Below are 16335 nucleotides of genomic sequence, written 5' to 3' on the forward strand. Positions count from 1 at the left end.
ACCCCCAGACAGGCCCCAGTGTGTGATGTTCCCCTCCCTGTGTCCATGTGTTCTCATTGTTCAACTTCCACTTATGAGTGAGAACATGCAGTGTTTGGTTTTCTATTCCCGTGTTAGTTTGCTGAGAATGATAGTTTCCAGCTTCATCTATGTCCCTGCAAAGGACATGAACTCATCCTTTTTAATGGCTGCATAGTATTACACAGTGTATATATGCCATATTTTCTTTATCCAGTCTATCATTGATGGGCATTTGAGTCAGCTCCAAGTCTTTGCTATTGTGAATAGTGCTGCAATAAACATACGTGTGCATATGTCTTTATAGTAGAATGATTTATAACCCTCTGGGTATATACCCAGTAATGGGATTGCTAGGTCAAATGGTATTTCTGGTTCTACATCCTTGAGGAATTGTCACACTGTCTTCCACAATGGTTGAACTAATTTACACTCCCACCAACAGTGTAAAAGTGTTCCTTTTTCTCCACATCCTCTCCAGCATCTGTTGTTTCCTAACTTTTTAATAATCACCATTCTAACTGGCATGAGATGGTATCTCACTGTGGTTTTGATTTGCATTTCTCTAATGACCAGTGATGATGAGCTTTTTTTCATATGCTTATTGGCTGCATAAATGTCTTCTTTTGAGAAGTGTCTGTTCATATACTTTGCCCACTTTTTGATGGGGTTGTTTGATTTTTTCTTGTAAATTTGTTTTAAGTTCCTTGTAGATTCTGGATATTAGCCCTTTGTCAGATGGATTTAATCGTTTGAGGAACTGCCACACTGTTTTCCAGAGCAGCTGTAGCATTTTACATTCCCACCAGCAATGTATGGGGGTTCCAATTTCTCCATATCCTCCCTAATACTTGATAACTGTACTTCATATTATAGATATTCTAATGAGTGTGAAGTGGTATCTCCTTGTTTTGATTTGCATTTCCCTAATAGCTAATGATCTTGAGCTTCTTCTCATAAGTGTATTGGTCATTTGTATATCTTATTTGAAGAAATGTCTATACAGGCCCCTTCTCCATTTCTAATTAGGTTGTTTTTTATTATTGAGGTGTAAAGAGTTTTTTATCTATACTAAATACAAATCTCTTATTGGATATGTAATTTGCAAATATTTTCTCCCATTCTGTGTGCTGTCTTTTCATTTTCTTTCTTGGTGGTACCATTTGAAGCATGAAAGTTTGAAATTTGGATGAAATCCAACTTGTTTGCTTTTTCTTTTATTGCTTGTGTTTTTGGTGTCATATGTAGGAGGTCTTTTCCTAACTCCAGGTCACAAAAATTTAATTCCATGTTTACTTCTGATAATTTTATAGTTTTAGCGCTTATATTTTGTTCTATGATCCATTTTAAGTTCATTTTTGTATACAGTGTGAAGCAGATGTCCAACTTTGTTCTTTTACATGTGGATATCCTGTTGTTTCAGCACTATTTGTTAAAAAATAACTACCTTCTTCCCATTTAACTGTTTTGTTTCATTTGTTGAAAATTCACTCAGCTTCTTGAATCTGTACGTTTATCTCTTTCACCAAATTTCAGAAGTTTTCAGACATTATTTATTTGAGTATTTTTAGCCTCACCCTTTTTCTTTTCTCCCTCTAGGACTCTGATTTCATGAATGTTACATCTTTTGTTGTAGTCACTTAGTTCCATGAGACTCTGTTCTTTTTAGTCTATATTCTCTCTTTTTTAGAGTGGATAATTTCTATTGTTCTGTTTTCAAGTTCCTTGATTCATTCCTTTGTCTCCTTCATTCTGTTACTCAATTCATTTAGTTTTTTATTTTGATTATTGTATTTTTCAGTTCTAAAATTTCCATTTGGTTTTTCTTTATGTCTACTACTTATCTAATGAGACTTTCTATTTTTTTCATTTGTTTCAAGTGTTTTTGTAATTCACTGAAGCATTTTTATGATGTCTGCTTTAACATCTTTGTCAGATAATTCTAACATCTTTGTCTTCTTGGTTTTGTCATTTATTAATGGTCTTTTTTCATACAGTTTGAGATCTTCCTAGTTCTTGATATAATGAGTGATTTTCATAAAACCTGGACATATGGGATATTTATGAGGTTTTGAATCTTATTAAAATTTCTTTTAGCTGGCTTTTTCTAACATGGTACTGGCAGGGGAAGTGGGTATGGGGAGCAGGCACCACCTCATTATTGCCAAGTTGGAGGAGACATCCAAGTTCCTCATTTGGCCTCCACTGACACCCAAGATGGGAGACTCCTTGTTACTGGCTTGTGATGATGAAAGTACTGGTTCTTCATTTGACCTTCTCTGACACCACCCTGGGAAGGAGGGCTTAGGGCACCTCTAAATAATTACTTAAATATTTTTCCACAATGCTAACCTGAAGATGTTTCAGTGTAAGGCAATTCTTTAAACTTACCTAATAGTCTGGTGAGGGTGGGGGTCTAGGTTCTCCACTAGGACTTTGCTGACATGAGTAGGATGGGGTCACAATTCTGTCTGTAGTTTTGCCTAGAGTATGCATTTATTGTCAAAAAGTTTTCTGTCTGCTATACTCCTTTTCTGGCCCTTCAGCTGGAGCACTGTTTTGATGGGGCCTTTTTGTCTGTGCCATTGGTGTTTCTAGGTTGCTGATGTCTAAAGTTTCAAGTCTGGTGTATCTAAAGCAAAAAGAAAACACAGGGAATTAACCATCATGTTGTTCCTTGGGTTCCAAGGTCTCTAGCTGATCTGTCTTCTTTCCACCATTTGGAGACTTTTATGTTTGTTTTATATGTAATGTTCAGAAGTTTTAATTATACTTAGTGGGAGGAATAGGGACAAGTATATCTACTCCATCTTCATAAAAGTAGAAGTCTAAGTAGACCTTTTTATAAGCAGAATCATATTATAATCACTAGGATATATTAATACTTCAAGGAGATTTGAAGTTAATTTTTCCCAGTTAATAACTCCCTAATTTATCATTTTTAAGAATTCAAACTTTATATATTGGGTTTACTTTAAATGAGAAATGCCTGTAGATTATTTACACATTTCTGAATATTGACTACAACTGTCCTCTTCAATATTTTAATTAAATTCTTCTAAATAATTAAACTTTTTTTCATAATGTCAACCTGAAGATGTTTCAATGTAAGGCAATTCTTTAAACTACGTAATGTGAAATACTTGTCTTTCCAGAAGTATAAATGGAAACAACATTCTAGAAGATCCTATTCTATTTTATTTATTTATTTTTATTTTTTCACTTATTTTTGAGATGAAGTCTTGCTCTGTCACCCAGGCTGGAGTGCAAATGAATGGCCTGATCTTGGCTCACCGGCAACCTCTGCCTCCCAGGTTCAAGCAATTTTCCTGCCTCAGCCTCCTGAGTAGCTAGGATTACAGGCGACCACCACCACGCCCAGCTAATTTTTGTATTTTTAGTAGAGACGAGGTTTCACCATGTTGGCCAGGCTGGCCTCGAACTCCTGACCTCAGGTAATCTGCCCATCTTGGCCTCCCAAAGTGCTGGGATTACAGGCGTGAGCCACTGCGCCCAGGCTTATTCTATTTTAGAAGCTTGTCTGTATATAAAAAATTACCTATCTTACTAGGTTTCCATATACTCACCAACAATTGCCTATTAAAGATATTTATTTAACAATTTTTGAACTTCCAGACCTACTTTTTCAATAATCATTCTTCCTTCTCAAACATCTTTGATTTATATTAATGTCTAGTAATACTTTCATTCATTGCCCTCTAACAACCTGCCCTGCACTCTGCTAATGAGTTCTTTATGTAACTTATCTTACTTAATCTTGTTTCAGACAAAAAAAAGTGAAGCTCAGAAAGACTGAACCAAAAGCATTCATAAATGGTAAAGCCACCATCTGCATATAGGTCCTCTGCCTGCAAGCTCCACACTTGTTTTAACAATGCTACACCTGACAAAATAAGCATCTTGTCATTCCTAGGTGAAAGCTTATAGGTATGTTTTCTCCCTCAGATGCTATTTTGTAACTTCTAACATGTTTTTATTTTTATCTTGGTAAATTTTTCACCTAAGAAAATAAAATTAATACAGAAATTTTAAATATAAGGTATCTATGTTTTAAAGGTAAAAACAAAGTTTATAAATTTTAACTTCATTTTTGTCATTTAAAAATTATCAATAATTCTTCAAAGTTTTACCACATGAGCATATTTAGGTATAAAGGGAAATACTACTGGATAGCTGCTATTATATGTGCAAACTGTCAAAGAAAAATAAAATAAGCCATGTTAATAAATCCTTGTTAATAAGATTTACTGTTTAAAACATGAATTTTTAATTTGACCTAGAAGAGACAAAAAGGCTACATGTGTAAGAATCTCTATTCAACATAGAACTATTTTATATTAATATTTTCATTCACTTTAATTTTTACAAAAGAATACATATTTAATTTGCTTAATCTCAATTTTACAACATCTGATAATCAACATTTTTTTCTTTCAAAATATTTTGGCCAATAAATCCTCTTATGCTAAATAATATGTTACTTTTTCTTCAATTCATTTCAGTTATTTCCAAACTATTAATCAAGTGAACTCCTACTAATTGCTTAGTCAGTAGTATTTACATCTGTCATTATTTGCTAATCCTTTAGATTTTAGAAATATTTCTGTTTTTTCCTTTAGCAAAGTAGAATGCAAATACTACACACTCTCTGATTTGTACAGATCCTAGTCCACGATGTAACTTTTCAAACGCAGAAATAAGCCATTTGTTATTTGGATAAATATACTTTTTCTGGGTATATTTTCCTGCAGATAAACTACCATTTAGAAAAGTTTATATTACATTTTTTTCTTAGTAATCTACTCCTATTGGGGGGGGCCTCTTTTTGATATGCACTACTGTATCCAATTACTATCAAATTAATATAACATGTTGAAATCATGAGTATTTTAGTTATCTATAATATTTTCCCTTGCTAAGTTCAATTTCTCAATGATTAAAAAATGGTACTTTTAGTCTCAAATTTTAGGTTAAATAAACTAGTTTTTCCTGCAAAATGACTGTAGTTCAAATGAAAATTGTTAACACGTTTAGATGAACAAATTATCTTAGTAAAAATTTACAGACATTTTCTAGTAATATGTACTGTAATTTTACCTAAATTATGACAGGAAGGCAACAACTGTTACACATTTTCAAAATATATACAGCACTTCCAGTAAGATAGTCGGAACTGCTGGTATTCTACTCACATTGATCATGTGAGGAATATTATCACGGGCATCATCACCTTAGAAAATAAAAATCAGCTAGCTATGCAAATTTTAAGTATTTTTATACAGTAAATTTTATATATAAGAATAATCTGAGGGAAGGGAACTGATATTTATCTCATTAGCCTTGTTGCAATTGCGTATAAAAACGTCCACCACTCCCATTTTGAATCATTTGCCGTACAGAAAATACAGGACATTTTGATTTCTCATGATGGCAGGTTAGGGAGAGAAGGGCTTGTTATTTCTAAGAGCAAGAAACTACAGTTTTATAGGATTGCACACCTAGAGACGTAAAAATTGTATAAATCACTGAATTTTAATTACATAGTAGTTTATACGCCAGATACAACATACGTCAAAAGCCTATATTGTTCTAAGCAGGCAGCCATCCACCCGCATCTACCTACCGAAGCCATTTCTGCTTTTTACCAGCGACGCTGGAACTGTGTTATTGTGGGGTTGTGTTCAGTGTTGAACAGGCTCCCAGGGCACGGCTGTTACTTTGGAGGTTATGCTGGGGCACAGAAGTTAGGCTGGGGCAAGGCCATCCACCTAGGAGGGCCCAGCACAGTCTGGGCAACCACACCGGCAGGCCGTTTTCCTCACAGCCCCACAGCGTCGGGCAGCGTCTGCAGCTGCTGCGTGCCAGACCCAGAGGCTCCGGTCAGCGCGCCGGCCGCAGGGAGTGCGAGCACTTGTGAGTCCCGCGCCGGGCAGGTGAAGTCTGGTGCTACCGAGCCCGCTTAGAAAGCACGGCCGCGCGCTGCCGGACGCAGGCCCACAGGCCCAGCCGACCCAGGCCGCAATTTTCCCAGCCTCGCCGCCGTTGCCAAGGCGACCGCCGCCGAACGTTCCCGCCGCGGGCTCCGCCCCCCGGCCAATCGGACCGGCGCTCGGTGGAGCCCAGATTCTCTTTGTTCCGCAGCCATTTCAGGCCCCGGACAGGAGGCAGTGCCGCTTCGGCCGAAGGCCCGAGCGCCCGAGGCCTCTGGGATGGTGTGGGACCGGGTAGGTGGCGTGAGGGTGCGCGGCCCCGAACTGGAGGGGCGGGAACGGAGGCTGGGAGCTCCGAGCTGCCTGACGCGCCTACGGGAGAGACGCCGGGCTCGCCCGCTTTCTCGGTGCCTGCCCGGCCGTTTGAAGCCGGGAGGCAGCGGCGGCGCGGTTCTAACCCCAACAGCTGCCCGCCCAGGCGCTGCGGGACGCGGGTAGGGAGCTGCATCATAACCTGCTAGAGAAGGTCAAAGGGAGCCGCGACGGCGGCTTCTCAAGTGTCCGAGGAGCCCGTTAGGGGCGGCGGGAGCCCGTTACAAGGGGCGGGAAGGGAAGGGTCTGATATTCAGGGGAACGTTTGCCTCGCCTGTTAAGCTGTGGCGTTTGAGGGCCCTTGAGTGCTGCAGTCGGCTGCCCCGGGACGGCTGCCTCTCACTGGTTCTGGGCGCTGGCCGGTGCTGCCCGAGATGGGCCAGTCTTTGTCCCGCCCTGGGCCCCTCTGCCCGGGTCTGCCGCGTCCGCACACAGCGCCCATCGTCCTCACATGCAGCCTGCCGATCTCTTCCTCCCGGCGGTTCTTTCTCCTTGGGGCCTCTTGGCCTCACGACATGTTTACATAATGTTTGTGACTGTACGAGTTTTGCGTGGGCTTGTGGGTTTTGCACTTCTACCTCCACTCCCATGCGTACAAGCAACAGGAAACAGCTGCTGAGGAGCAGACTGGCCACCACAATCAAGCTATTTTCGGAATGACTTTCTTTAAAAATGATCGCATGTTGCTTACTGATTTTAAAAATCAACTGGATTTTGCAAGGATTGCTTAGAGTTTAAGATTGTTATCTTAATCGCTAATCAGGTTGGTCTATCAGTAGATGTAAATGTAGAAATTTGAAATTGGAGGCTATCTACAAATTCATTTTGACAGCTGTATTAAGAAGCTTAATAACTGTCCTTTGAAACAGTAATGACTTGAATGATGAATGTGTAAGTGGTACTTTTTTTACCCTAAAGAAAAGATACTTTTAAAATTGCAAGATGTAAGGTGTAATAGGTGTTTGGAAATGAAGGTTGTAAAATGGCTGTCCTGACGTACTCACTTTTAGAATAACAAAAGTTCCTGCAGCATTTTAAGTTTCCCTGTTATATCAAAGCTTCCATATTAGAGTGATGAAGAAACTATGTTTAGTGGAAAAGGGGAAAGTTCCGTTTTTTGGGAAAGGATCTGTTTTCTACTTTTACCTTACCTGGCACCCTAGTTGTTCCTAGAGAAGACTGTACCAGGATGAAAATTAGCAACCACAAAAGAGAAATAATAGTTTGTAGGTGCAGATTTCTTTTTTAGTCTCTAACTATGCAATGCATAAATTTATACTAGTTTGGCAGTACGATTTTTACTTCATGCAATTTAACGAGAGCCTAATGAAGTACTAGTGTTCTGTTTTCTTTTTCCTAAAAGGGGCCGCCACCCTTGATGTGGCTTCATCTTTGTCCTAGTGAGGAATTATTAAATTCCTCCCACTGAAATATCTATAAAAATCTTGTTTGCACTTCTACCTCAACTCTCAGTGGCTTTATTACCATTATATAATGTGAGCAGAATAAGATTTTTGTAAAAATATATGATTCTAGTTGTAAGCTTTTCCAATATCAACACTTCTTATTGTATTCATTGTTTTTATGACTGTAGTTTTTCTTATTTATAATTTTAAAGCCAGTCCATGAACTCAGTTTTTCTAAATGTTGTAAATGTAAACATCTATATTTAGAAGAATTTCTTGAATTTTAACCATGTTGGATTCTGCAAATGTTTTTTTAAGGAAAGAAACCTGGTTATAAAGCAAAGTCAAACCAAGTGATATATGTAATCAAATAAATGAATTTATCAAATATAAACTGCAGAGAGGAGCACAGCAGTAAGTGGGGGAGTTCTTTTTATTGGCCAGGGTATAAATTGTGATATTTTCTCCTGAGATTGATATTTGAATACCTACTGGTGCCAAAAAGATATCTCCCCCCCTCAAAACAGTTTGGTTTACCAGCAAAAGGGTGAGAAAGCTGAGAGAATCAAAGAAACTGATGAGATTTTCAAAAACAATGGAGAACAATGCCATCCTCAAAGAGGAAGGATCAGAAACAGTGAAATTCCCCTGGAGGTTGAGGATTTTTCTTAGTTGACCCTATTCAGCCATTGCCATGGTAAATCTGTTGAGTGTTGGCAGGTGAAGGAGTCTTCCGGGTTGTACAAGGGATGAACTTCGCAATGGAAGACAGATGTTTGCAAGAGTGGTGCCTTAATCCGTATTGTGTTGCTGTAAAAGAATACCTGAGACTGGGTCATTTATAAAGAGAAGAGGTTTATTATTTAGCTCACGGTTCTGCAGGCTGGGAAGTATAAGAAGCAAGGCGCCGCCATCTGGTCAGCTTGTTGTGCTGCATCATAACCTGCTAGAGAAGGTCAAAGGGGAAGCCACCCCAGGCAAAGAGGGGGAAATCTGAGGGAAGGGCCTGGCTTTCTAACAACTCACCCTCAGGGAACTAAATCATGTCCACGAGATCATGATCAGATTTCAACATGAATTTTGATGGAGACAGACACACCATATTCAAACTACAGCAAGTGGTAACTGATTTGTAGTTATACGCGTGGATATTAGTTAGGAGAGGTTTTCAAAAGCAAGTTTGATTGGGTTGCTTTGAAGGGTCCTTTGAAGTACTGTAAGTTGCTGTAATAAGTAGGAATATTAGAGTTCTACAGTCTCAGTGGTCAAATGAGATGTTGAAATGGGAAATAGGGAGGTGGATTTGTCTTGGAATTTTCTGGAGTAAATAGAATACATATAGGAATAGTGGCTACCTCTTAATCCAAAAAGACACTCCATGCCAGAGCGAATATTACAACTCAGTACTGAGAAAAAGCTGATAACTGTGAGACCATAAAGTTGGGATTTATATATGCCTTTTTAACGGTTAAAGTTTTAAAACAAAGCAAAACTTTTCAGTGTGGTGTAAAGAACAGGCGCTTTGGAGCCACACTATTTGGATTCAGATTTTGGCACCTTCTGTAATTATCTGTGTGACCTTGGGCAAATTATTTAATCTCACTTTTTCATCTTATGAGTATTAAATGAGTTAATACACTAAGCTCTTAAAACTGGGCCTGACATGTATTAACTTTTCTATAAATAATAACTGCTGTTATCATCAGTGTCATTATCATTGTTAGTTATTTCAGAAAACTATAGAAAACCATAAAATAAAAATTACAAATATCAGTACTACGTAGTAACTACTGTAAGCCCTTTTGTGCATTTCCTTCCAATGTTTTTTTCTGAGTTTATTGGATTTTTTTCACAGTTGAGACTTTACTATATGAGTAATTTTGTATTCTTCTTTTTTCACCTAGCACCATAAGCATTTTCTTATGCTACTTAATTATTTTGTCACCATATTTAATGTTTGCATGTTTGTGTGGATTTCTCATTATTAAACAGTTTCTAATTTTTTTGCAGTTATAAGAACTGCAATGAACATCCTCATACAAAAATCAATTTCTGCATTCTAGATTATTTAGAGTCCCCAAAGCAAAAATACTGAGTCAAAGTAAACATCCAAAGCTCATGGTCCATACTGCCAAATTGCTTTTACTTAAGGGAATTTAATAATGAACTTATTAATATAAATTGAGACTACACAGTATTTATTGTTCCTGTTGCTTTGGGATTGGAGGAATAGAGAGTGGATTAACGTTTTCCTTGTAATGTACTAGACATCATTTGTAGGCATTTAACATACATTGTCACTTTCATGTACATTTTTCTCATTTATTATCTTGGCTCTGTGTTATACACGGGAGTTACTTCCATTTTACTGATGAGAAAACAAAGTGTAAATAGGTAAGTACTTTGTCCAAGGGCTCAGAGCGTTCGAGCCTGAATCTGAATCTAGATCTGCTTGACTGCAAGGCTCATCATGCTGTTTTATTTGTATACTTTTATATTATATACATATTCAGGATTTTATACTGTAACTAACTATAGATCACAGACCACATTTTTAAGATAGCTAAACTGAGCTGGGAATAATGAATGGGTAAGTTGCAAAGTTAAACAAGACAGGGCTTAACTTTCCACATTTTAGAAAGAGAAAATCTTTACCTGGATGAGATAAATTGGTAACAACTATATAAAACCGGGTTCTAAAGTGAATGCACCAAATATCTGTGGGTGCAATTCTTAATGATCTTAACACAAATAGGTGAGAGAAAACCAAAGAAATCTCAAATTTGATTAAATTTGGGGAGTAAGAGAAATGAAAAGGCCCGTAAGTGCTTAAATTGAAATATACGTTTAGTAAAACTCCTGGTAAAGTAAATGAAGGTTTTACTGCGGAAACAAGCAAAAAAATAATATGTTTCACATAAGGAGAATAGAACTGCCTACAAGGTGTAGGAAGTTAAATTTATACTGAAAATTAGAGAAAAAAACCCTCATATTTGAGTTGCATTTTATCGATGACTCCGAAGCCATTAGTAAAATAATTTATTAGTGGAGCCCCATATGTTTCTACCACAGATGAAAAAGTTAATGCTAGGAAGGATAAGATTCCACCACTTTTGTTTTTACTAAGAAAGGAATTAAGGAAGAGAAGTATTTCAGCAAATCATGAATATACTAAATAAATGCAAATAAATGATTAGGAATCGGTGGTATCCACCAAAATTTTAAAGATATAAAAGTACAGAACTATTGATTATTATGTTACCATTTGAAATTATGTTTTTGAAAAATATTTAATGAAATTAAATATATATTTTGACTGGAGCATAGCAGAACTAGGAAATGATGAGAGAGCTAGCAAACCATGAAGGACTTTTGTGCCATTTATTAATGCTGGGATTATCTCTTGTCGAGAGATTTACATACTAGTGGAGAAAGAGATAGGTAAATAAACAAGTTCAATAAGTGTATTTACAGCTTTTGTGATATAAATCTGTAAAAACACCAAGAAAGGCCAGTAATAGATTCGTTGAATAGATTAGGGGGAATGTCTGGAGCATTTTGGGAACTAGGAACAGCATTTCAGTGAGTGTGTCAGTAAACATAAAGATCTGCTGTGTTCTTGGAACTCTTAAGCGGTTCAGGGGCCCTGAAAGTTATATAGCAGGGGTCCACAAACTTTCTGTAAAGGGCCAGATAGCAAATATTTTCTGCTCTGTGGGCCATGCCATCTCTACCACTGTAGTGCAAAAACAGTTATGAAACCAATGGTATGGCCAGATTTGACTAAGGCCTTAATTAGACAAACTCTAATATATAGTACAGAGGGATGTTGAAGAGAGAGAACCTACTGAGCCTTATGTCACCCTATCATGAGCCATTGAAAGATATGAAATGAATCTAGAAGATTGATTTGTATGAATCATTAAGAGCAGAATAAAATAGATTTTTAAAGCACTCTACATCGATTTAAAAAGGAAAACAACTCAGTTTTTTAAGTGGGCAAGTTCCACAGACGAGGAAATATGGCTAGCAGGTAAACATGGAATAATGATTTACCTCACCAGCAGAAAAATGCAAAGTAAAGCAGTGACTTTTTTTTTTTTCTCATTATACTGGCAAAAGAGAAAAAAGTTTTGTTAGTATGTATTGAGAAGGTTGTAGGGATAACATTGAATATATCAGTACGGCTATTTTAAAGTAAAGACATCTTTGACCCAGCAGTTTCCATTTCTTAGAGAAACACATGAGTGTATCAGGAGTCATGTGTGCTAGGATTAGTCTTTGTCAGTAACCACAGAAACTCCAGACATCCTGTTCACATTTTATCTGTGGCACTCCATTCATAAAAAGGTCTACACTTTTTTTTTTTTTTGGAGATGGAATCTTGCTCTTTTGCCCAGGCTGGAGTGCAGTGGTGCGATTTCAGCTCACTGCAACCTCTGCCTCCTGAGTTCAAGGAATTCTTTTGCCTCAGCCTCCCGAGTAGCTGGGACTACAGGCACACACCGCCATGCCCAGCTGATTTTTTATATTTTAGTAGAGATGGGGTTTCACTGTGCTGTGCAGGCAGGTCTCCAACTTCTGACCTCAGGCAATCCGTCCACCTTGGCCTCCCAAAGTGCTGGGATTACAGGTGTGAGCCACCGCGCCCAGCCCAGCCTGGGTCTACATGTTTGTGTTTTTTTTTTTTTTTTTGGAGACGCAGTCTAGCTCTCTTGCCCAGGCTGGAGTCTACACTTTTTCTTAAACCCCTTCTCAACTTTTCATACCCTTCTACTGTACTTTGTGAAATTAACTGTCCATCATCTGCAAAATCCAGTCTGAACCATTCTTAGATGTTGTTTTCACTTTTTTGCTCTAATGGAAACCGGACTCTCTTCCACTATGCAGTTGGGGCTGTTTTTGTTTGTTTGCTCTGTAACTTTCCTTCCACAGTTTCTAGAGGTGGGAAAGATATCTGTTATGAGTCTTCTTACTTCTTTCAGACTATGCTTCCTCCTTTCTCCCTATAATCTTCAGTTTTGATTTATGTCATAAAGGCTCACTGTCCCACTCTCCAGTCTTTATATTGAAATTGATAAGAATGTACATAACTGATCCACCCAAACCCTGGCCTCTCATTTCCTAGACCTCTCTTCCAGTGCTCTTCCCATCTACGCTATATCAGCCACTCATTCCACAGTGATACCCTCGTGCACTGTCAATAACTGCAGTCCCTCCATAGTTGCCATTTCATGTGTTCTGCTCTGTTACCGCTTCTTCCTATTTTTGCAGCTCACTCCTAGTGCCTCAGCCCTAATCATCTTCTGACCCCAGTGGAATCTCCAACCCATTGATCCTATGACTGCTCCCCTGCCCCTTACCCTCTTGATGTTTTCACTCCCTTTTACATAGAATTTACTCATCTAAATTTCATGGTTAATCAGTTTAATTATTTCTTTGGATACCTTTCCTTGCTCTTTGCTTTGGCAAAACCAGAGCCCTAGTTAAAACAAACTCTGGGGTTTTTTTTGCACTCGCCCCTATGTAACTGAGCATGGCCAGAAAAAAACCACACAACCACACATGGCCACAAACCTTAAGTGGGTCTGTAATGCTGCCTGATGGTTGTACTGTATTTTCCTAGTCTGCTTACTCTTCCCACTCTTCTAAATGACTATTTCATATCTTATTTTCCCCAAACCTTCTATATCTCTTTTCCCATCCTCACCTTCGGCTCATGACCTTGCTTCCCCCTTTGCTAAGAAAATTGAAGTAATCAGAACTTCCATAGATTGCCACCATTCCACATACCTCTGGCACTCTATTTATGAAAGGGTCTACGCAGCATCTGCTCAGTACATGGCTGTCTTCCTGCCCGTTACCTTAGATTAACTGTTCATATTCTTGTCTGCCTTTGTACTAGGCCCCATTCTCTCTCATCTGCTCAAGGACTCTGCTTCAGGTTCTCTTCTTCCACATCATCAATTTTGTTCTTTTTATTGAATCATTTCTATCAGCAAACAGATATGCTATTATTTCTCCCCTCTTAGGAAAAAAACTTGTCCCACTTCACCACATTACCCCAATTTTTTGTTTCCTTTGGGAGCAGTATTTCTCAAAATAGTTGTCTGTGCTTGCTATTGCCAAGTTCTCTCCTCTAGTACTCTGTTAAACCCAGTCTAGTCAAGCCTTTGTCTGCACCACTCCCACAGAAACAGCTCCTCTGGTTCTTCGGTAGCCCCCATATTGTTAAATGCCCTATGTTATTGATTCTCATCCTATGTGACCTGTCAGCAGCATTTGACAAGCTGTTTGCTTCCCTTAGCCTTGAAACCATTTCTTCTTTGCCTTCCAGGACGTCACACATTCCTGGTTATCTGCTGTCTCAGTGCTGGTCCTTGTAATTCTCCTTTTCCTGTATTTTCACTGGCCTCTTAATGTTGGAGAGCCCCAAGTCTTAATTGTTTGTTTATTTGTTTCTGTCTATGTTCACTTTATTGGTAATCTCATTTAGTCTCATGGCTTTAAATGCCATGTAAATATCAACAATACCCAAATTTAGATCTTTAGCCTCTCTCCTCAATTCCAGTCTTATATGTGCAACTACCTATTCAACATCTCCCCTAAATGTTTAATAATAGACATCAAAGTCAGCATATCCAAAACTAAACTCCTAAACTTTCTCCCCAATGCCTGCTTTACCCACAGACTCCCCCATTTCTGTCAGTGGCAACTCCGTCCTCCTGTAGCTCAGACCAAAATCTTGGCCTTATTTTTTACTTCACTTTTTCTTTTACTCTTCAGATCTGTTCTTTCAGGACAATCTGTTTTCTGTATCGTCAAAATACATCCAAAATCCTATCATGCCTCACCGCTTCCCCCACTGCCACCACCCTTGTCCAAGTCACTACCATCACATCTTGTTGGATTACTGAAATAGGTTACTACCTGGTCTGCCCCTTCTGCCCTATCCCCTCCCAACAGTATTTTCTCAATACAGTAGCCAGAATAAACCTTTTGCAAATTAAGACAGTCCCTGTCACTTCTCCTGCAATGGCTCCTGTTATGGTCTGAATGTATGTGTCCTCCCAGCCTGTTGAAATCCTAACTCCCAAGGTGGTAGTATTAGGAAATGGGAGTGGAGTCCTCATGAATAGGATTGGTGCCCTTAAAAAGTCCTAGAGGCCAGGTGCGGTGGCTTATGCCTGTAATCCCAGCACTTTGGGAGGCTGAGGTGGGCGGATCACAAGGTCAGGAGATCGAGACCATCCTGGCTAACACCGTGAAACCCCACCTCTACCAAAAATACAAAAAATTAGCCGGGCGTGGTGGCACGTGCCTGTAGTCTCAGCTAGTCGGGAGGCTGAGGCAGGAGAATCGCTTGAACCCAGGAGGCGGAAGTTGCAGTGAGCTGAGGTCACGCCACTGCACTCCAGCCTGGGTGACAGGGTGAGACTCTGTCTCAAAACAAAACAAAACAAAACAAAACAAAACAAAACCCTAGAGAGATCCGTTGCCCTTTGTCTCTTGAGGACATAGCAAGAAGTCTGTGAGCTAGAAAGCAGCCCTCACCAGATACTGAATATGCCTTGATCTTGGACTTCCCATCCTACGGAATGGTAAGAAATCAATTTCTGTCGCTTATAAGCTATCTCATTTATGGTATTTTGTTATAGCAACCCAAATGGACTGACATTCCCTTTCATTCACTCAGAGAAAAGCTGGTCCTGTGAGGCTCTACATGATCTGCCCAATCTACTCCACTTTGTCCTTACCTTCCTGACCTCATTTACTGTTACCACTGTCCTCCCCTTACTCACTGGCCTCCTTGCTATGTCTGTCCTGTTCCTACTTTAGGACTCTTGCTGGCGCCACTCTCTGAAATGTACTTCTTCCACATATCTGCTTGGCTCTATGGACTTACCTCCCAGTCTTTGCTCAGATCTTACCGTCTATGAATACCCTGTTTAATACTATATTCTATCCTGCCCTTCCCCACCCACTCTTATCCTGGACTCCTTTTTATTTTTTGCATAGCACATACCACCTTCTAACATACTATATTAGGGGTCAGCAAGCCACAGCTCCATGACCTTCTGCCCTGTTTTTGTACATCCTATAAGCAAAAGAATGGTTTTTACATTTTTAAAGGGTTGTGAAACAAAGCAAAAAATACGTGACATATACATGTGGCCTGCGAAGCCAAAAATATTTACTCTCTGGCCCTTTTCACAAAAAGTTTACAGTATGTATTTTATTGTTTATTGTCCTCCTCCTCCTGCAAGAATACAAGCTCCAAGAGGGCAAGATCTTTGCTTTATTTTTTGCTGTATCTGCAGCAAGATACAGATACAGAGCCTAGAATGTAGTAGACACTTAATAAGTATTTGTTAAATGAATTGTTCGTGATGGTGCAAAATGGTAGTTATGTTAAATGTTCACCGATAGACCTATATATTACAATGAGTAACAAAATCTGTGTATAATGACTAGGAAAGTTAAGGCGTATTTTGAAGTTTGTTATGGAACAGGCCTAAAACACGTTTTGTTTCTACAGATACCTGTGTATTTTTTTTTTTTTTTTTTTTTTTTTTTGTTTTTTTTTT

At 38.8% G+C, this 16335-nt stretch overlaps 1 protein-coding gene across 4 annotated transcripts in view; it reads left to right on the forward strand.

Annotated features, from left to right (window-relative positions):
• Positions 1–3867: 3867 nt before the first annotated feature.
• Positions 3868–16335, forward strand: part of TNPO1 (transportin 1) — a 101767-nt gene continuing 89299 nt past the window's right edge. For 2 of the 4 annotated variants that reach the window (XR_009211857.1, XM_032145261.2), the window contains exon 1: positions 6126–6263. Coding sequence is in view for 1 of the 4 variants with exons in the window: in XM_032145261.2 (XP_032001152.1) it covers positions 6249–6263 (15 nt within the window). In the remaining 3 variants the exon portion in view is untranslated. Of the gene's footprint in view, positions 3967–5976; positions 6464–16335 lie in introns of those variants that run through there. The other 2 variants (XM_058434195.1, XM_058434196.1) reach the window with 2 other exon arrangements.

This window comes from Hylobates moloch, unplaced genomic scaffold (assembly GCF_009828535.3).
Source record: "Hylobates moloch isolate HMO894 unplaced genomic scaffold, HMol_V3 SCAFFOLD_23, whole genome shotgun sequence".
In the NCBI taxonomy this organism is placed as follows: domain Eukaryota; kingdom Metazoa; phylum Chordata; class Mammalia; order Primates; family Hylobatidae; genus Hylobates; species Hylobates moloch.